General features: G+C 37.2%; 1 protein-coding gene, 1 non-coding gene and 1 pseudogene across 2 annotated transcripts; 2 read left to right on the plus strand and 1 right to left on the minus strand.

Annotated features, from left to right (window-relative positions):
• Window positions 1-803: 803 nt before the first annotated feature.
• On the minus strand, window positions 804-2836 carry LOC122086245 (isoflavone reductase homolog). The gene is made up of 4 exons (XM_042654987.1): window positions 2459-2836; window positions 2125-2365; window positions 1811-2014; window positions 804-1086 (listed from the first exon to the last, which is right to left on the minus strand). The coding sequence occupies exons 1-4, from the start codon at window positions 2792-2794 to the stop codon at window positions 923-925; spliced, it is 945 nt and encodes a 314-aa protein (XP_042510921.1). The 5' UTR covers window positions 2795-2836; the 3' UTR covers window positions 804-922.
• Window positions 2837-13446: 10610 nt separating this feature from the next.
• LOC122087806 lies at window positions 13447-13624 on the plus strand (annotated as a pseudogene).
• A 1094-nt stretch (window positions 13625-14718) lies between these two features.
• LOC122087794 lies at window positions 14719-14879 on the plus strand. The gene has a single exon (XR_006142864.1). It is a non-coding gene; the product is annotated as a U1 spliceosomal RNA (small nuclear RNA).
• The last annotated feature ends 8076 nt before the right edge of the window (window positions 14880-22955 follow it).

Below are 22955 nucleotides of genomic sequence, written 5' to 3' on the forward strand. Positions count from 1 at the left end.
GGGGGGATTTGGGGGTACTTGGCCTATTACAGCAGACCCAATAAATTACCATAATTTTCTTGGCTCTTTAATGGTGGGACAGAGTCACATATATATATAATGATACCTTTAAGAGGTGAGGATTATTCAGATACAAATTGAACCTTTGGGATCAAAGGGGCCCAACTCCTCCATGACTCGGGCCAGTATCTCTCAAGCTCGATCAACCTTTCCGTAACTGATCAAAGGGCTTCGCCTCTTAACCAAGAAAGGATGAAGAAAAACCACTTTTTCTCTCACTTCACCGACATCATATTTGTTTTTTTTTTCCCCTTAAGAATGCTATGTGGTCACATGGCCCCAGCATTGGTGGTGCATAGGGATATCAACAGGGGTAGGTATTTTGTATTTCATAGGGGCAGGGCTATCATTCCCCCCTTTCCCCCGGTGTTAGGGTGCAAGGACCAATATATTATTGGTGGTGGCGGAAGCTTTGATTCCTTCACCAAAGAAAAAAAAAAAGAAACGATTTGATTCAAAATCATATAAAAAAATTTTAAGTGTATTAAGAATCTTGATGAATACATCACAATAATCTATCAGGGAATGATTAGATTACCTAGAACACATTAATGGCATGCTCCTCCAAAGGAATGCAATACTTGATCACGATCACCAAAGTTTACACATTTTCCAATGGTTAGATCCTTGAGATTGAAGATGCAAGAGACTCTTCACTTTTCCTTCAATCTTTCAACCTACTTTGTCTAACAATGATAAATTGTGTGCAACCGAAATTTGACCTTAATTGTGCATTGGTGGGATACTGGTAAGTTTCATTTATAGATGATTTATGCAGAGATGTTACAGGGAATTTATACTCATATCGTAGGTTCCAGGCTTAATTTCTCCAAGGAGTATCGTTTACATCTTTGTTATTTTTCTAGAGAAAACGGTTTAGGTATTCATCCATTCGGGTGTAGTTGACCTCTGGATATAACTGTGAAGCATCTTCTCCGCCTTCTCCAATCTCAAAATTTGCTAGGCAACCTTCATAGAAAATGTGGTATAAATGCCCGACCACAACTTGGGCAGCATAGTCCATATCTGGAACAAAACAAACAATTTAATAGTTAAAAAAAAAAAAAAAGCAATTCAATTCAAAGAGAACCTATCAATCAGGGCAGAAGGAGTGTGAAAGTGGATCAGTTGTTCGTACGATCACCTGGTTGTATGAGTCAACATCCAACAGTTGTCCTTTTTGTTTTCAAATATACCCCTTTTTATCCTTGTAATGGTAGGAGGAAGGACAGGTATTGGATGCTAATTCGTACAACCAGGTGATGGTACGAATAGCGGATCCTATCTCAAGGGGTGTCGGTAACCTCAAAATGGTTACATGGGTGCTTTTCAAGTCATTTTCATGTTGAGGCACCAAAATTAGATATTGGATCTTACCATATGGTTCATGTGAGTCCAAGTGATGTTGCAAACAATTAATATTTGCCATTGTAACTTAGGCTATTTTGTTTATGAAGGCAATTTAGAGGGAAGGGAAGTAAAATTTTCAAACTTAAAAAGAGAAATTTTTGTAATTATTACCACATGTGATTTATTGTAATGATCGATTTTAAGTTTATAGCAAAAGATTTTGAATAGAAAGAAATTTGAAATTTAATAATTAAATATGGAATGATCTGGAATTAGTTAAATAGTCACATAAGGTTTCCAAAAAAGAAAAAAACAAGAAGATCTAGATACAGTAATTTGAGATAATGATTACAAAAATTTCTTTTTAAAGTTCGAAAACAGAGGAGGATCAAGATGACACCTTTCATAGAAGCGAGGAAGTCTTCTGATGATATGGTGGATTTCTCTAGTTGCTTTCCAATTAGTTTCTCCCAAATTCCGACCAACTGTCTTTGCGTAAGAATGTTTTCCGATGGCCTGAGGTAAACTGTTTTATTTAAGGTACGTAGATCATCTATAGTTTTAATGGTGTATGCTGCGATATCATCCTCATCCAAGAAAATTGCTGCAACCAATAATGACAATAGAAGCATGCATATATATCATATGCTTCTAACTTCAAATTTATGTTTACCCAAAAAAAAAAAACATTATTGAACATTAGAAAGACTATACCTTTCACTTTACCATCTCCATAAAGGGTTACTTTTTCCTTTGGAGGTGTGAACCCTGACATCTGGGACAGGTTCCCAACAAAGAAACCAGCAAAGCAGTTGGCTGAGACATAAGTGAAAGGGATAGTGGCACCTTCAATTGCTTTCCTCACAGTCATCTTCTCATCAAAAGTAACCCTACCGGGTTCTAGTGCATGCCCCATCCGTGCCGGGTCCATGCCAAACTCGGACGGCAAAAATCGCTGCAAAAATAACAACACACTTGTTTGGTTTATCACCTTAGCTTGGGACTAAGAGAGGGGAAGGAAAATCAAGTAAGCTAATGATAATCATACTTTAACATTTCCGGCTTCTTTGATAGCATCAATGAGGTTGAGTTGGTAGATCAGACTACTATGATTCCTAGAAGAAGAACCGGAGATGGCAGATATAACAACATCAGCTTGTTTCACGGCATCAACGAGGCTCCGGTGATCGGAAAACGAGGCTTCGATAAGATGGGCTCCGAGTTCCTTGAATGACATGAGCATTTGAAGTTTGTCGATGTCTTGGCCGATCTCCGGCCGCATAAGGACATAGGTTGGGTGACCTTGTGCTAAGCTTGCCTTGACAAGCCTCTTGCCCAAGTACCCCGTTCCACCAACTACAAGGACCTTACTGTTTGGACTCATTTTTTAAGTTTCTTCTACCTGTGATAGACAGACACTCTCATCTTCTTCTTGTTTTCTTAAATAATGTTTAGGAAAAAGATTTCTATGGTGGGAGGGGTGAAATGACCGGCCCACCCCCCTCCTGCAAAATGGAAAATAACATTTTTATGGGACCACATTCCCTCACAAGAAACACTTCTCTTATAACATCTGTATGCATCAGTGTGTATCGTTTACAGAAAGTTTGCAGCTTACGCGCACCAATTGGTTGGAGAATTGACTTTTAGCCTTCTTGATTAAAAAAGAAAAAGAAAGACCAAAGTAAATTCGCCAACCAATTGTTGTGTGTAAACTGGAAACAATACTTTTTAGGATTAGTTTTCCTTCCTAGTTGATTGAGATTCATCACTCTATCAAAGGGTTCACAAACTCTTGGAGGGTTTTAAAACCTTCTCAAAATCTCCCTTCCCCTTCCCCTTCCCCTTCCCCTTATAACCCGCATCCCGCATCCCGCATCCCGCATCCCGCATGTATCTAAGGCTTGCTTGGTAAATGAGAATGTGAATGGATCACCGTGGCCTCTGAGAAACTGAGTATTTTTTTATAAAAGATTTTAGTCGATATCTTATATTTCTTAGATTGTTTTCTTTACCTACTGTTGTAAATGGGTTTCTCAAGTCAATTTTTAGGTGATTAGGGCCTGTTGGGAAGGTTAGAATTTGTTTTCTTGAATTGGTCTAAACTTGACTGTTTTAGTGTACAGGAAAAGATGGCATTAATTGTTTTCTAGGGGCACAGTGATTAACTACTTGACCAAAGGCTTTGCTCAGTGGAAACTTGCTGGTGCCAGAGTCACTCGACCCAAAGGCTTTGGTCCCCACAACCACTTGACCCAAAGGCTGTGGTCACTGGTGTATTAATTGAATGGAAGGCTTTACGGTTGGAAGTGAGATTAGGTTTGGGTCCTGTTTCGACCAACAAGAGAAGAACTAAGCCATAAACTTCAAGTAGTGTGGGGTGTTCTATTGATGCCTATAAGCTAGGAATTCCTTTTTCTTTTTTTTTTGGTCATACTAAGCCTTCTCTCCTTGGAACTGTTTAGGCTTTCAACCATTCTGTTGAGGTAGGCAGATTAAGTTATGGAAAGGGCTTAGTATTTTGGAGCCCCTAATGTTTCCTTGTCTTCTTCGTCCCCTCATCATTTATTTTATTTATTTATTCTTTTGCTATAAGACCAATAAATGACTATATTAATGTATAGAGGAAAAATTAAATACAAGATTAACACCTGCGCATCCCTAGATGATAAGAAAGAGACGAAAGATTAATCTTAAGTCTCACCTTCAGCATTGCCATCAACAAACCAAAAGATATACAAAATTGTACTGAGAAGCGACCTTCGGCATTGCCATCAGAAACAACCTCAAGAAGAGGAAAGAAACAAAATTAAGCTTATCCTTTCAGGACTCAAAACAGTAATGTGGTCTATCATTAACTTCCCAAATAACCTCATTAGAAGCAAAAAACAGATAATCCGGTCAATAATTTGAAACTCGATTAGAGGCCCCTTCTTGGCTAGAATATTAGCAACTGCATTCCCTTCTCTATAACAGTAGGTAATTCTCTTTTGTATCGAAGTTAAAAATGGGCTGTAATGATTCCACTGCTGCTTGAAAATCCACGAGATGAATTTATCCGTGATGCAAGAGATCATAGCTGTAGAATCGTTTTCAACTCACCCACCACCCCCCCCCCCCCCCAAAAAAAAAAAATCATTATTTCAACCATTTTATTATCTTTGCTAATGGTGCATAGATGTCTAATTCTTCTCTTGGTGGCAGGGATGTTATTGTTAAGAACAATAAAGGTGCATGGTTTCGTCTGTAAGCATGGTAGAAACTTTTCTGCTACATAAATTAAAGCTGAAGCTGTCTTGATATTCTGCTATTAGCTCGTGGCATTCAGATTGGATACATTACTATTCTCTCGGACTCTAAAGTCCTTAGTTACTTTCTTAAATTCCTATTCTTTCTCTATAGATTCTGCAGCACGTGTAGTTGTTGATGATATTGTTTTTCTAATGTTAAGTTTGTGTATGTTCCTTGTTCACTCAATAATGATGCTCATATTCTAGCTGAGGGATGATGTGTTTTGCATTTGTCTTCTGTTTGGTGGCTTAAACCACCTCCTTTCATTTTAAATTTTGACCTTCTTGTGAACAAGATCTTCTCTCTCCTTCAATAGTAGTAAAATGATTCTCTGTGTTTGTTCAAAATAGAAATTTTGTACACTTATTTTGTCTTTCTAAACAAGCTTTGACCTTTTTTATTTCACATTTAAAGTCTATTAGAATTTTATACATATATGGGTTTAGTAACCTATCTAAGACTAAAATTTAAGCATCAAATCTGCTTCCACATATTTTGTCTTTCTAAACAAGCTTTGATCTTTTTTCCTTTCACATTTAAAGTCTATTAAGATTTTATACATATATGGGTTTAGTTACCTATCTAAGACTAAAATTTAAGCATCAAATCTGCTTCCACATTTGACGCCATTGCCGATACCCTTGTGAAGAGAGACTTGTCCACCCGATGTAGGATAATCTAGCCTCACTCCACTCCTTGGCTTTGCATGCTCTATGAAATGGATGCCTTTACTTGTACCCGATTTTCCTCTCTCTCTCTACATATATATATATATATATATATATATAAAGCTTCCACATTGCAATTAATTACAACCTACTTGTATAACTTACCTCGATTGCACCACATTTAACTATCCTTTTTCTCCAACTCTAAAAGCTTCTTCCATTTACTTCAACTAGTGAAACATTTGATGCTCCATTCATATAATTTAATGTTAAAGTCTCACTGAACATGAGGCATAATTTTTTTTTACTATATTTTCTCTTTTGTCTAAAAAATGAATAAAAAATTAAATACTTATAGACGTACTCTACTTCTCATGTTCAGAGAACACTTTCTCATAATTAATATTAATGATCATAACGAGAATTATCAAAGATACCGAATAAGATAAAAGGCAAGAGATTGATGCATGGTCGCGTGGCCCTTGCACCAGCTTGGGGGCCAACAAGAGCACGTATAGTGGCATAAACTTGGATATGATTTTTTATTTCATAAAGGGTGCATCATTAATTTCACAATCCCTTGTGTCTAGGTGCATGACCCACATTACCAGTCAATGTTCTTTCTCCCTAAGGAAAATTACAAGTGTGCTTTTGCTAGTACATCAAGTCAAGTTCCCTTCCATTTCTGTTAGTGGATAGTAGTGGCCTTGTATAATTAAGCCTCAAGTTCCAGTACTATTGCTAGGCTTGGCTAATATAATATGAGGAGAGGATCCCTGAAAGACACTGTGGCTCCTATGCTAACACATGGATCAATGAAAGCATATGTGCAATCACCAATATAGGCAAGATTTTCATCCTTCATGAGGGTAAGATAGTCATTTTACCTCCTCTATCTCTAGGCGTAGGGGTCACATTACCTTTCAGGCTTTTTTTTTTTTTTTTTTTTTTTTTAATTAATAATCTAGTAACACCTTTTTTTAATGAGATATATAATATGCTAGCTTTCTTCGATGAAATTATGATATCATAAAAGGGTTTAATGATATCATTATTTCCACCTCCAGTCTATCTAAATGTCATATTATATTCCATAGTTATCTCTCTCTCTCTCTTTGTATTTTTTTTCAACTAATTATCTGTTTTTCAAAGTTATGGTTCTGTGTTCATTAAAATAAAAAAAAATAATAATAATTATGGTTTTGTATTTCTCCACCAACTAACGTTTTGGCCAGTGGTTATGTGATGAAAACTCTAGATGTTGGGAGACTAGTGGGAGCTAGGGGTGCAACAAGGCCGGGTTGGGCTGGGTTTATTAAATCCCTATCCCAACCCTTAGTCCCCTTAATTGGGCCCAAATCCTCTCTGACCTTAACTCAGGGCCACTAAACTTCAACCCAGGCCCTACCCTTCAGGGTTCAACCCAATCCTTACCTGCCCTGATTGGCCCTGATTTTTCAAGGACAGGCCAGAATGACCCTGACCTTGACCCTGATTGACCCTAACCTAACCCTGGTTTGCCACCAAGGGCCGGGATGACCCTGATTGACTCTGACCCTAGTTTACCATCAAGGGCCAGGTATACCCTGACCCTGACCCTGATCCTACAAAATATGAAACAACTTAAAAATAAAAAGAGTAGTTTTGCGGCAGAAGGTGAGGAAGATAGATATTCTTTTTTTTTTTTTTTTGATAGAAAAAGAAAAAAAGAAATTTTTTATTAGTAAAAATGGTAAGAGAGATCGATGAGATTGTGAGAAGATATATTATATTAAGAGTTTAACTCAATATGAAATAAAATATAAAATTAAGTTAAAATTAGGGTCACAACTAAGGTCGTAACCAGGGTCAACATTAGGGAAAACCAAGGCCGAGTAGGGCCAAAACCAGGGCCAAAAGTCAGGGTCAAAAAACAGGGTTAGGTTCAGGGCGGGCTGGGCGGGCCAAAGACATCAACCCTTACCTGCCCTGACTTTTGGCCCTGGTTTTGGCCCTACTTGTCAACCCTTACCTGCCCTAACCCTGACTCAAGGTCAGAAATTTCAAGGCCGGGCCGGTCCTCAGGGCCAAAATTTTTGAGTCGATACTTGTTTGGGATCAGGGTGGGCCAAGGATGGATCTGGGCTGTTAGGGCCAAACTTGCACCCCTAGTAGGAGCCAACATGATGATGGACTTCTAATCTAACAAATTCAAAGTTACCTTATGAGGCACTGGAAGGCCCTCACGTCGGTGGAGGGGGAAAATGCACTCAAAAGGCACATTTGTCGGTCAGATTTTGTTTTAGTAATGCTTATGTCATGCTTCATTTGGTTGCATGGGGGAGTTAAAGAGAAGTATTTAAAAAAAATGAAAACTTTAAACTAAAATAGATTTTTATAATCATTGTCTTATGTAATTATATTAAAAAAAGCACACACACACAATTCAGTGCATGAAATTCGAGCTATTGTAAGGTCTAGGAGGGACAAATCTATGAAACCTTATCCCCCACTTTAGAGGAGAGGTTGTTTCCAATATCCCATATAATTACATTAGTAATTTCAAATCATTTTATATTTAAATCTCATTTTCTTTTGCATTCAAACTCTTTTGGTTTAAAAGTAAAATAAAAATTACATATAAAATTCATTAAATATAATAAAAAAAAATTTAAAAATTATATAATCATATAAGATATTGATTATATATATATATATTTTTATTTTTTTTTTAAATTTCCTTTAATTTCACTTACAACCTAACATAGTCTCAGTGAATCTTCATAAAGAGGGAAATGGAGAAAGCCCAGCTCTACTTATTTGGCCTATAACAATAGAGCTCATAAATTACCTAACCAACTTTCTGAACTCATTAATGGTGGGACCTGGGACAATGATATAGATATTTTTTTTTGGGTAAAGTGATATAGATATTGATATCTTCAACCAATGATTGAAAACTTGGGATCAAAGGGGACCAATCATGGTCTTAAATGTTGAATCGGATCGATTACGATAACTGGAATAGAATTGGTATTGGCTGAAATTGATCCTCAATCCTAAGCGATCTGATAGCCATCCATGCTGAGATATATAAGTGTAAAGCTAAAAAATCTTTTTCTTTTATTTAATAAGGCTAAATCCGTCCGATCCAATTCGATACCAATCAATACCATCTCATCAAAGTTTTTTCAATAAAAATCCAATGGATGCTGACTTTATATCTAATGCATATACCGTCCTTTGTCCGAGTCCTATGGATGTTTTTATGAGACTAAAAACAAGGAGCCACTTGCATTCCACGTTTAGATGAGGTCATCATGCTATCACTTAGGGTCATAGTTAGTAAATACGTATATTACACGTATATATCTGAACGTTTCATTTAAACGATCATTTGGCATATCAATCTAAAAAACTGTTTAATACACATATGTTAAAGATAATGGTATTATACATGAATAATACTCATATAATATGTTAAATAATCAATAAAAAATTTGGGTTAAAAAAAAAAAAGAGAATAACCCAAATGGGCCAAATCCCGATTCTCGACCCCTGTTTTCTATCAGGAACCTTAGTCGATCGAAACTATAACCCTTCTTCTCCCCTCATCTAAGTAAACCAAAAAAAGGAGGAACCCTTGGCCCAATGACCCCTTCTTCTCCATCTTCGATCCTAGCAATCAACAATCAAAAGCGATAGGTAAGACATCAATACCCCCTGCTTTTATTCTCTTCTCCATTTCTTTTCCCATCGATTGTTGAACACCCAATCAAACCTTCCGCTTCTCTGTTTCTCTTCCCATTAGTAGTTGAAAGTCCAATCGAGGACTATTGCTTTTGCAAATAATTTTTAATGAGAAGCAAGATAGATTCAAAAGAGATTACTCGCATGGACAAAGATTGCCAAGGGCCAAGGGCGGGATTCTCTAAAAGGGATTGAAATGAAAACCTTTCTAGGAAATTTGGCATACAAACGCCATTTGAATTGGACCAGCTGTTATTTACAAACATAGTTGCAATTGGACAATGTGAAGAATTAGAAAGAGGAAAATGAGACGGGTGTTCTCCTCCCTCTGTTCTTGCTATAATTCATCTGAGAAATCAAAGGAGTTGAAGGAGGAGGTTCTTGAGCCTTAAAATTCATCTGGGATAAACAATTGCAAACACTTATTCTCAATCTCCTTGAACCTTGTTTTCGTACCAAGAAGAAAAACAGAACATGTAAAAGTTATGAGATGAGATGAAGTTTGTTTCTCCACTTAGTTCTTTCTACCATCCCCTTTTTTAGGGATTAAATTTAATTAATATTAAATGTGAAAACCCAAATGAATGGGAAATGATTTCAAATTGGAAAATTAGATTGGGTTTTAGTTTCCATAAAAGCATGGGATATAAGAATTTAGCTTCAAACAATCATTTTTACTCCCGTATTTTTTGCTCTTGGATTTTTACGGAGCAACCGTATTAACCACATACCGTATCATAGCTGTATGTATTTTATTACCCCGAATTTTTTGAGAAGTATGGTCCATTTAATTGTCGTGTGTATCCTTCTCGTATTATTGCCATCCCCCGAACTTACTAGCTATGCTTAGGGTACAATCGAGCTGAGATGGGCGAAGTCGAGCTTCGTTTAGGGAAATTTATAGCGTCACCCTTAAAGAATGCCACTATTAGATAGACACCCCATGCATAATATCAAATTACGTTCGCACCTCTTACCGTCAGTCTCTATTACGGATTATATCTTAAATGTTGATATCAACTAGTACATTTTTTTCTAAATACTAAAATACCCTTCTAAAAAGTGAAGTACCTAATATACCCTCTCTTAACCCCTAACCCCAAACCGAAAAAGACTACCTTCATCCCCAAATCATTTTCTCTCCGTGAAGAGCATCGGTGATTCCTCTCCTTGAAAAGCAACGACAATGGATACAAACTAGTGACATGGCAACAAGAGAAGGAGCCATGCACTGCTTCTTCCCCTAATCCAGACAGGTCTGTGCTTCTTCTCTGAATCCTTCTTCACTTCTTTTGAACCCTAAAGCCTTTGTGCTTCTTCCCTTAAAAATTCTTCTTCTTCTTCATGTCTAAAAGGAATACTAAGAGGTATTTAGTCTATTTATTGTCTATTTAACCGAACAAGTTGAAGGGAATACTGGTTCATTTTGCCAATTTCCCTTAGTTTTGTGCTTGTGCATGCGCGTGCTACGTATTGTTTTGTTTAGAATTTGTATTTGCTTCTCAAAACAATCGGAATAGACTGCATTGTGGTTCATGGGTTCACACTTCCTGGGCCATATCACTTTAGCTTTATTCTCTAGCTTTGGCATCGAAAGTGATGCTATTTAACTTTTAAAATCTAGTGGGTTATAAATCAATTATAAGTTGTCAGAGAAGGGTGAGCGCAGGGATGGAGAAGGGGAGAAGGGGAGAAGGGGAGAAGGGGAGAAGGGTTTTGCTCCTCTTGAACCCACGGTTAAGGTGAGAGATATTGAGGGGTTATTGTAAAATAGAATGGGGTTATATGTTTTAGTCAAAATGGAAAATCGTCATTTCATAGCCTCACTTAACAGACACTGATGATAGGGGATGTGAGGGTAATTTAGTATTATGCAGGGGGTGTCTCTCTAATAGTGGCATTCTCTAGGGGGTGGCGTTGTAAATTCCCCTTTCTTTTATAACTCCAGCCTAATCTTAGGTCTGTTAAGCTCAGCTCAGGTTCAGCCCAAGTCAAGGTCGAGCAGTTGAGATATCACAATCCAAGCTCAGTCCTACTTGGCTCAATGCAGCTTAGCCTAGTCTTATCCATTGATGTGTGGCCAATTTTCACTATAAAGAGTGGGAAAAAAACACTCATTGGTCGTGCACATAGTTAGTAAATTCAATTTTAGGAATTATTCCGATGGAGTTTGGTTAGCTTGAGAATTTGGTAAAAACAAAATCAATTAGGAAGAAGCACGACCCCACCTTATTCTCCTAGACATGAGAATAAGGGTAACCCATTTAGAGAGGACACCCACGCTCAAGCAAGAAGATTGGTCAAGGAAGAAGCACGACCCCACCTTTCCGTTACCCAAGAAAGTGACTAACTGTCTAAAAGGAACCCTATACTATAAATAGGAATAGATCCCAAAGGTACGGACACTTCACTATATATCTCTCATACTATTCTTCTCTCCCCTCACCCCTTATTCATTACTATTGCAAGGAAGACTAATTTGAGCGTCGGGAAGCACCCTCCCGGAGTAAGGTCCAGAATTCTCTTGATTTGATCTACTTGTGCAGGACGGAGATACCCACTGATCGATTTTCTGACGTAACACATTAAAAATCTTACTTAACCTCTTTGAGACGTCAATGACATATTGAACCCCAACCGAGACGTCGGTTGTTGGCCTTCGTTTGAGACATCGATGAGGTGAGCCACAAAGGTCACCGTGCCCCCATTGATTTGTCAATAGGAAATTGTTTGGACCTCATCGAGTGGTTTCATGTGAATTGAATATTGATATTGAAACCGAACAACAATTGCTTAGTGCAGTTAGTGAGCTGAGATGTGCAGAAAATACATGCTCACGAACCCCCATCCTATAGCTAGTAAATTGTGTAGTGTTACATAACCATGGCCATAAAGTTACCAATTGACCACAGCCATAGAGACATCTTTTTCTATGGCCCCTTTATTTAATTTTATGGTCCTATCAATGTTGCCTGATGAAGACTCTCGAAATAGAATATTTTAATTTTCGGTGGTCCTCTTACAATTTTATGATCATGTAATTGTCGACCAATAAGAGTCGTTGAAATGAAATCTTTTCACCTAAAACTCTAACTGACTTGATATCAGTGTCATTGGATTTTTCTTTTGAAACTAGGTTTTTTGTGCTAGGCGGTCTTCTCTTATTCAGTTGCTCGTTCTGTTTTGACTTTGGAGCTCCTCTCTGTTCTTGTTATCACTACATTTCTATTTGTTTCTTCTCTTTTTCTAATTCGCATTTCATTTCCAGAGAAGTTTTATGTAGGTTTTTATTGGTTTTTCAAAATATTCTTTTTCCACATGGTTGTTGATTTTGTCAATTTAATCTCTTAAGCGCAGCCCTTAAGATCCCCTTCCCATATTGTTCCATGGAAGCGTTTTGAGTCATAGTTGAGGGACAGCAAATATTTAGGTGGGTCTTCATTGGGTTAATCTAAGGTTTCTTGTATAATAAGGATCACTGAACTGAAAAGGATTTCCGTATCAGAGAAGCTAATTGCATAGTTTTTTATTTTTATTTTTATTTTTTTGATAGGTAAGAAAAGTTAAATTAGAAAGAAAAAGGAAAAAACAAGATAAGGCAACCATTCACCCTATTAGCCTAAGGAAGGGAAGCAACCCGTAAAAAAATAAGTAGAATAAACCCTACATCATAAAGGAAAATTGGAAAGGAACATTTCTACACTCAGAAAAAAATACTATGGAAGAGTTAAGTAACTCAATCACAGGAGCCAAGATAGTATGGGGCACTTCTGGTGCGACGACTTTTTCGCATAGAGCTTCTCAAAACCGGATGGGTCGGGTTTCTGAAGACACCATGACCAGAATCATCATCATCATTGGTCGACTCTGACTCTTTCTCATGCAAATGCATATGTGAACCATTTATATTATCAAATTGAAGGGCCACCTTGTGGTTCATCTCTTTCTCTTGCCATGGAGAGATAACAGTTGTCGTTACATCCCAATTTGAAATATAAAAGAATGATTCTCCATCATAGGGATCATTTTCTAGATTTAAATTTTCCAGAGACTTTGAACTCCCTTTTGAATATGTCTTACTGTCAGGATTTGAAAATGGCATAGGCTCCGAAAGCTCCTCCAAAGAAGAAACTGAAAAATTATCAGCGTGAAGAATAGTTGGATAGTTATAACTCCAAAGAAGCAACTTTGAAGAACTATCAAAGGTGCATATAGCAGTTGCTTGAAATAGTCACATGAGGATGCATAAGCAAGGGAACTGAAAACTCCTGACTTAGTCCCACATCGACAAGAGAGGGAAGACCGATGAAGGAAAGTGCAAGAGTAAAACAGAGACAATTAACAAAGCATACCTTTCCCGGCCTTTTGGCTAAGATCAAGTGTAGTATCTGTTCTTATCAGTTTAATATCTAATACGTGGGTCATAATTAATTTTCTTGGGGAAGGTCCCACTACAGTAGCTTGCTACTGGGGTCCTCAAGCGTCGCCCATGCGTTGCACTACTGCAAGGGCCTGGTGCAACCCACCAATACTATGTTCATTAAGGCTTTGGTAGCATTCTGTACTGAACTAGAAACTAAATTCAATTTTAGTTTTCTTTTCTCTTGCGGATTGCAACCCCCAGCCCCCAACTTTGCTGGTCTCAGCAGCAGTATACAATTATGCCGCATAACCTGAGTAGGGGAGAAAGCCAAAAGAGAAAAAGGATAAAACCAGAGAACCATCGAAAGAAGAGAGGCCCAAAAAGCAGTGTAGCTGTACAACTCAGCTCCCAACGACATAAAAAAGAAGAGAAGCAGAGTAGAAAAGCAGATGGCTATAGTTACCGTTGTAATGGACCATCCTAGTCATGGTTTAACAGTTGGTTCAACTGCTCTAAGCTCTTGTTAGAGGTGGAGTGAAGGTCAAGTAAAATAAACAAACTATTTTTTCTCTCCCAACTGGCCTCCGGAGTAATAAGTTTACTTGGCCATCTACAGCTTAGTAGTCTCTCTTCTCAACACCCATTGTAGCTTCTCAGCTCCCTACTCTCATCCATACTTGTGTACCTACCCATTATTTCTTACCTTTTTTTTTTTTTGGGTTGAAGTAAAGCCTCAGAAACAGTAGAAACAGACCACAAGAAAGAGAAAAGCACAAGACTAGGCCTCAATCTCTTTCCTCGACGAGATGTGATCCTATAAACATGCTCTTCCCCCGTGCACTTTGTCTACTCTAATGACCCATCCATCACTCATTTTGATGCCATTGGCACAACCACCACAACATTGCAGGTATCCCAATCACAAGCAGACCCCGTTGATGTGCGGCGACCGAGTCTTCAACCCACTTCTCCACCATGACCTTTTGCCGAATGTCTTTAGGCCAAAACAACAGCTCTGCCTTGCTTCACACATGCTTGCACTGCTCAAAATACACCTTCATGCTTTTCCAATTTACAACCAATGAGCAAGAAACTCACTCCAATATGCTTATGCTAAATTCCACTATAGCATTAATAGGAAACAGAGAAACTAAAGAAGTATCACATAAGGCATTTTTTTAAGTCCCACATCGATAAACTTATGAAAGAATGAAGGAAGAGAGGCATATGAATAAGGGAAGGCTATTGTGTTTGAACATACTTACCTGGACGGGGTTTATGGGTGATCAAGAAGGCCCATTGCCTAGGTTGGTGACCTCCATTGCACTTGGGAGGGGTGCCAATCTAACATCTCCCCAAGTGGGAGAGTGTACGTCATAATTTGTGGCAGAGGGGGTACGCGTTCGCGCGGCCCCTACCAAGTTTAATAAACAAAGGTTTTTGCGTGCTGATTAGAATGCCCCTACCAAGTTTAATAAACAAAGGTTTTTGCGTGCTGATTAGAATAATTATGAGGATCCATCTGAATTTTTAACCATGAAAGAGTCAACTCTCTTTCTCGTTGACATTTTGCTACTTGGTCTTCTCTTTCTATTCTCCACAGCCTCTTCAATGCCTCCCTTGTGATTCTGTGATCGTCTCAGCTTAGGTTGTGTAAACAGCCGCACATATGCATATGGGATGGGTTATGTGATCAATCTACTGCAGGGTCTGGGAGGGGCAAATCTACGTAGTCTTGCAGCCTTAATAACGCTACCTCGCAGGAGTGATCAACTTGTTGCAACCACATACAAATTTTGTATAAATGTGAATTAGAGAATGGAAATGCTCAAAATTATTAACCATGTATGGCCAATTCAATTCATGGGTGATTTGAGTGTTAAATATATTGATACCACAACTACTTATTTACATCTGTTCATCTTGCATCAAACATGTTGTAGCAAAACTCCTCCTGAAATGGCACTCTCATCTCCTCCTATTTACATGATCTTTTACTTGTTTCTATTTTGAAAGCCAATAATAGATAATCAGGAACACTGTGCAAGCTGCAATGACTCCAGATAAGATGAGGGTATCTTTAGATCGCTTCTTTCTGACAGCACCTGCAATGTTTAGTGCCATGAGTATGACGACCTCTCGTCAAAGGAAACTAAACAGCAGGCATGGATGAATAAGACATATAATACCAAGAAGGCCACGGATAACTGGAAACTGCCACTCAGTAGCTTGACTTTCCCTTGAACATTTCCTGGCAAAGACCGCTGGGCCCCCAAAACTGCCCTTATATTTTGAGCTTGATTTATGACATCATCAATCTGAAAAGAAAGACTACTTAAGTTGCAATCCTAATGCACAGATCAAATAATCTCTCTATAAACAACATTTTTTGCTCAGGCAGAGAGGATTTTTTTCAAATTGGGTTTGAGCGGTTAGACCACCCATCCATGCCCCTCGAGGAGAAGGGCTGATAGTTGTTCTTATCTACCCAAGTCAAATAAATTGTGTTAAGTTTGTCTCGAATTCTTCATCTGTTTTGAAAATTGATCTGTTTCGATATATTTTGGTGGCTATCGAATGAGAAGTTTTTTGAGATCTGTGATAGAAGCAGAGGCTTAGCATTGATCTCGTATGGGATGCAGGAGCTACGCCCCTCGTATGGTTCAACTGGATTAACCGCGACCCGATGGGTCGACCCGTGGCTTGAAGTTTATAATGTATTGTTGTCTTGTTGAGCAAATCATTTTATTTTTGAGGGTTTTTTTAGGGTGAATTTTCTCGCTGCTGCTTAAGTGTAATTTTTCTTCTGCATAATGAAATATCTTCTTCTTCAACTGAGGACGTAGTACACCACATCGGTGTATGAACCTCGTTAAATCTCTGTGTTGTGCGAATCCATTGTCTTGGTTTATTTTCACATTTCTTAGTGTTTGCTCTGACAAATTGGTTGTTTAAGTACCCTAGTAAATAAACTGACTTCTCAATGTATATACGTGTAGCTGTCCAATCATTCTTGACTCATCCATAATCATAGATTAGGTTAATCAGTTCTTGTAGGTGGCTTCAAATTCCTGGTTGGCATCTCTTCTGTTAAAGCTCTTGCACTGTTTGTATTACATGAGATGAGATTCTCGAAGTTATTAATAGACAGTAACCTGCAGCCAAAGATACGACCTGAACTAGTCAGATTCTTGAACAGATCAAGAATCATTGTGATCCCATCTTGATTTCTTGCATTATGCTCAACTTCTACTGACGAAAAGTTGAAATTGAATGTTCTCTTCTCTGGCCAGTTGATTGTCGAGATTTGAGCTTTCTTCTTAGAGAACCCATCCAGTCACGTCATCTACTTTATCTGTGAGAGAGGGTGTTTCCCAACCTGACCCTCTGTGCCCAAAACAAGAAAAAAGAAGAATAAAAAGTGACCCTATATTTATCATTTCAATCAGGTTCCACTTGATTCAGAGTTTGTTAGACTAGTCATCTTTAAACTTCTCCTGAAATCCTAAACCTCAAATTTCGATAATGTTTGTTTCTTTTAGGGATATTCTTTGGGCCAACGAACCTTGTAGATTGGGTTTTTGCATTCACTTTACATCACACTAAGGTCCACAGAATTCTTTGAACCATAGCCCTAGAATTTTAATTTTTCTCTTTCTTGTTGAAGACCCGAAGTCTTGGATTATAAGTGTAATTCAAGATGCATAAGTCTAAATTTATATTTTGATGGTGTAGATATAACTCCAAAGCCCTTCCCATGCATTAGAAACCCTATTCTCTCCAACACTTCTCGACATAGTTTCAAATGGAAGTCAAACACTACAAATTGAATATTGATATTGAAATCGAACCTCCATCTGTAGTCTGTAAATTGCATAACCATGGCCATATAGTTATCAGTTGCTGCTGTTTTAGAAAAGCGCAGCCATGTATATATATATATATATATATATATAAATATATATAGTTTTATTATTTAATTTTTTCAATAGAAAATACGATCGTCCACCATGCTAATATATCCACCAGTGTCATAATAATAATAATAAATGTTTATTATTGGCTTTTTCTATGGTCCCTTTATTTAATTTTATGGTCCTATCAATGTTGCCTGGTGAGGACTATCGAAATAGAATATTTTTAATTTTCAGTGGTCCTCTTACAATTTCATGATCCTATAATTGTCGACCAATAAGAGTCCTTGAAATAGAATCTTTTCGCCTAGAACTCTAATTGACCTGATATCAGTGTCGTTGGATTTTTCTTTTCAAACTAGGTTGTTTAAACTTACGATTTTAAATTTTCCATGGCCTCCTAACAACTTTATGGTCCTATCATTGTTGTCTAATGAGGACTCTTGAAATAGGATATTTTCAATTTTTTGTGATCCTCTTACAATTTTATTATCCTATAGTTGTCGACCAATAAGAACCCTAATGAAATCTTCACTTAGAACCTCTAACTAACTTGATATCAATATCATCGGATTTTCTTTTCAAAACAAAATTGTTTTTAACTTAAGATTTTAAAATTTTCATTACCCCCTCACAATTTTATGGTTTTATAAATATCAGCCAATGAGGACCCTAAAAATTGAATATTTTCACCTTGAACTCTGATTGACTTGATATCAATGTCATTGGAACCCTCTTTCAAAATTAAGTGTTTTAGGCCTAAGATTTTCAATTTTCCATGGTCCCCTCACAATTTTATGGTCCTATCATTGTCAGTCAATGAGGGCTCTTGCAATGGAATCTTTTCACTTAGAACTCCGATTGACCTAATACTAGTGTCATCGGATCCCTCTTTTAAAAATAAGAGCTTTAGACACAAGAATTTTACATTCCGTGGTCTTGAACCCTTTGTTGAGATACATTAATTTATAGAAGGGTTTAGGGGTTCGGGGTTTGAGGTATAAGGTTTAGGATTATTGTAATAAAGCAATATATTTTGTGTACTAATTGACAACGATCTAATTTTTTATTTAATGAATATTTTTTTATATTTTGATATTCATTTTTTTATTCTTCTTGTATCTTTAAATATATATATATATATATATATTAATTATGGAAAAATGTTTTATGTGGAGGAGTGTAGCCTTTACGTTACACATGGGGGCAAATGATTGGACTACCCCCCATGAAAGTGAAAACGATTCTTCTATGGATGCTTCCTCGTGCGCTCACATTGGCTAGCCTTATGCATGTTCAATTACTACACTCCCCCACAAGAAACATTTTTCCTATATACATATGTAATTATCTTGGTATGAATATGCATAAACTATATAGGAAACTTTACACAAAATATATATATATATATATATATATATAAGATAATGCTACCACTTGCATGGTCACTTTGTCAGTGTGCAGGCCAATGGGAGGCCACGTGCACGTGGAGGTATATTCAGCTATGGGGCGTTCGAGTAACACAGTCTTTTCACGCCCACTTGTGTCTAAACATAGACACACACAAGTAGTTAGCTTTATTTTTGGATTCATATCCTCTCCAGCAACTGGGACACCTAGCACGACATCTGACGGTTGAGAGGACCCGGACAAGCATCCCAACACATGGTCGTGCACCCTTAGGTCCTCCCATACATCAGCTACACGTGGGCGTCCCAACAATTAAAGAGGATCTGAGTCCTTTATATTTATGGGAGAAGGTTAGATACGTTGCCAGCTTTTCTGGAGCTAGCGGCTCAACCAATGGGGGGATTGGGATGGGAGAGGCGTTAAGGGTCTTTCCAAGTGGAGGATAAGAGAGAGAGAGAGAGAGAGAGAGAGAGAGAGAGAGAGATATAGATATGGATATACCGCTAGCAAACCCAACCTTTTCCCTATATTTATATAGGGCAAGTGTTTTCTAGGTGGAAGCACCCCCTACGCCCAGACAGAGGTGCACACCCCCAGGAGGGGCACAAGGGTCATTTTGTGCCCCCTGTGTCTAGGCATAGTGGGCCTCTCCACTCAAAATTTTTTGTTCCATTTATATATATATATATATATTTTTAGGGGGGGGGTGTTAGGTGCAAAATGGGTATATAATAGTAGGGGTGCCAATCTGTCCGGCCTAACGGGCTAGTATCCGTGCACTACGACCTACCTATTTAAGGAATGAATCTATCTTGATTGGTATCGTGTCAGGCTCAATCAGGTTTTGGGATTTAGCTGGGTTTCTCCCAATCGGGCTGTAATTGGACCTTAAATAGGCTAATGCACCAATAAAGTCGTAAACGGGTGTTATATGGTCTTTAATTGTCTTAGACTTAAGAAAATTCAATATATTTTATTAAATCAATAATTTACAAAAAATACAGTTAACAATTTTAATAATTGATAAAAAAAATATCAATATACCGTATTCTACCCAAAAAAAATAAAACATGCATATGAATAGCTGTTGGATATTGTGTCCATCAAACCTGGTTCATTTATAATTTGAACCGGTTCGGTTTAATAAAGTATTATTGGTTTATTGCATGCATTATAAATGAGCAATGTGTCCATTAATAGGTTTATAAATGGAAGTCACAACTAGGGTTTGGGTTGGACACTCTTATCATAAATGGTTGTCACATGTTGTACTACTAGACATAGAGATGCCAGTGTACTTATGTGAGCACACAAATATGTGTGTATTGGCAAAGAATCTTTTTATGTCGTATTACCTTATGTGTTACCACTGGAAGTGTTTATGGGAATTGACATGTCACCTTACCTTTAACCTGAGATAGTTTATTTACTTATTTACTATGTACATTGACGCTGCGGTGTTTGTACACACACTTTGATGTATCAATGACCAAAGTCCAAATGGACCTAAGCCGGTATATTGGGTGTGAGAAAAAATGTACATGAGTGAAAAACTAATCAATAGAGTTTCCCCTATCTGTTTAAGGGAACATTAAGAGAAAGAGCGTTTATGCACAATCGTATAGAATCAGAGCTCTATATCATTTAAAAAATTATTTTATATTTCTAATGGTGATTAGAAATGATCAAATACAATTTACGTGCATGCACGCTATTGTACGGATATGTACTATGAAATGGGGTCATGGTGGTATTGATGTACATGCCCTATATTCCATAATGATGATGTTAGTAGTTGTGGGGGTATGACCATAATTAAGTTATGGTAGATATTTAATTAATATTGATTAATTAAACTGGGAATGGATAAATAATTACTGTGTAGTTAATGAGTTATTTAATTATTTACATTATCCCTAGATTCTGCTTCTTCCCTTTCTTAGCAAGCAATTATTTGAGTCATATTGGATAAACCAAGTTTATGGAAAGAAGAGAGATTTAAAAGGGGAACTAAAGTTTTAGGAAACTTAAAAGAGTTTCAGTTTCTTAATTGAATTTCTTTATTATAATAATAAAGAAATTAAAGTTTTAGGAAACTTAAACTAGCTAAAGTTTTAGGAAACTTAAACTAATTAAAGTTTTAGGAAACTTAATAAAGTCTGGTAGAGGTGCAACTTTAAAAATCCAATGAAGGTGTTTTTTTGACATCTGAGATGTTAAAAAGGTGTAACCAAATCAAAGACCTAGATTCCGGGTTGTTTCTAAGTGTTGGATGATTCTTTTTCCTTGCTAGTGAGCTCCCTCTTTGTGATGGTATTGTCGTAGGTCGCTTTCTAGTTTATGTTAGTATTTCTTGTATTTTATTTTTTTTTTCCCCTCTTTTTAATCCAAATGATCCTTTAGCAATAAAATTATATATTATTTTATATCTATTTTACATTATTTTGATCCCAAACAAATAGGATAAGTTAATTAATTTAGTTTAACATTTCTCATAAGTTTTACATTTTTTTTTTTTAACAAGTTCTTAGATTTTATTTAATAGTTTTTTCTCATAATTTCATGCATTTTTACATATTTAGTTTTAAGGTTACTTTTGTGCACGAATTTACATTTTAAATTTCTTACAATTTTATATGTTTAACATTGATGGGAGCTCCTAAGGGAACCCTGATCGCGCGGGTGGCAGAGGTATCTTCAGAGATCATGAGGGGAAAAAATCTCCTTTGCTTCAGTGCTTACTTGGATATTGCTACCAATTTTGCAGCTGAATTTTGGAGCGACATAAAAAGCTTGGCCTATGCTCGTGACATGGACGTCAGACAACTTTGGATTGAATCAGATTCTTTCTCTGTTGTATTGATGCTTCGCCACAGACTTATCCCTTGGTCTGTTTTTCAAGAATGGAATAATCTTCTTGACTATATAGACTCTATTCAGTGGAAGGTCACTCATTGCTTCAGAGAAGCCAACCCAATTGCTGACTTCCTCGCCAAAGAAGCTGCCAAGTCGGGTTGGTCTGGTCAGAGAGCAAACTTGCCTCCATCTATCATCAACGAACTTCTCATCGATGAATCTGGTAGGCCGCGGTTCAGATTTTACAGAAAGCAGTTGTGAACCTCTGCTGACGGCATTGCCGAAGGTGGAGGTTCCCTTCCGTATTTTTTTGAGCTCAATGTAATCTTTTTTTATTCTTTTTTCTCTCTTTAATAAAATTTTTGATCTTCTAGCGAAAAAGAAAAAAAGGTTATTTTGCATTATAGTAGTTTTCTCTTATTTTCGTTTTAGATTTTTGCATGTAGCCGTATTTAAGTTGTTTTGTATTATTTATATTTATTCTAACTTATCATGTTCATTATTGTAAGATTAAATCATGTATAGGTTTAGGTTTAGGTTTAGGTTTATTTAAATAAATTTTACATGCATTCATTGCAATGATTAGTTTATTTTTCTTTGTTCTATCATGTTTAGATAGTTTTGAATATAATGGTATTTCTATAAATTTCATGTATTTACTGTTTGGGGATTTATGTTGAAATTTTGAAGGACAAAGATTTTCTCCACCTCCATTCAAGGGTTCACAAAGCCCTATAGGGTCTTAATACCTTTCCGAAGACCCCCTTTATGATACCCCATGTGTGCATTTAAAGCACCCATGATTTGGCCCTATTTTAAATGATAACAATAGTTTTGACTTGTTGTCATGCATAATTTTCTAGGTATGTCTGACATAGTCATAGGCCTGTTGTGAACACACTCGATTCACCTTTGGTGAAACCATTACCCTTAGTCTCTTACTTCGGGTATGTAAAAAAAATGCACTGCCATACCGCTTGATCACCATATATGAAGGCATCATGAGAAATATATTTTGGTTCTCCTTGCTAAGGGTGAATCTTATGTCCTATGTCAAATTCATGTACATCATGTAGGGTCATTGAATTGTCTCATCTGAAGACTTACCGCTAGGCCAAGGGTGGCAGCTAGCTCACCCCATTGGCCTTTACTTTCCTCTTCCCTCTCCCTCCTCGCTATAATCCCCCATCTCAGTGAGTTGTATAAGGATTGACCAGTCCTAATCGTCCTCTATTATATCCAAACTTGCCCAAACTGACTTGGGAGGGGAAATATTCATAATGGTGGATCCAATCCCAAACTCCAAGCCCTAAA

Source organism: Macadamia integrifolia, chromosome 8 (assembly GCF_013358625.1).
Source record: "Macadamia integrifolia cultivar HAES 741 chromosome 8, SCU_Mint_v3, whole genome shotgun sequence".
NCBI classification, from domain to species: Eukaryota; Viridiplantae; Streptophyta; class Magnoliopsida; order Proteales; family Proteaceae; genus Macadamia; species Macadamia integrifolia.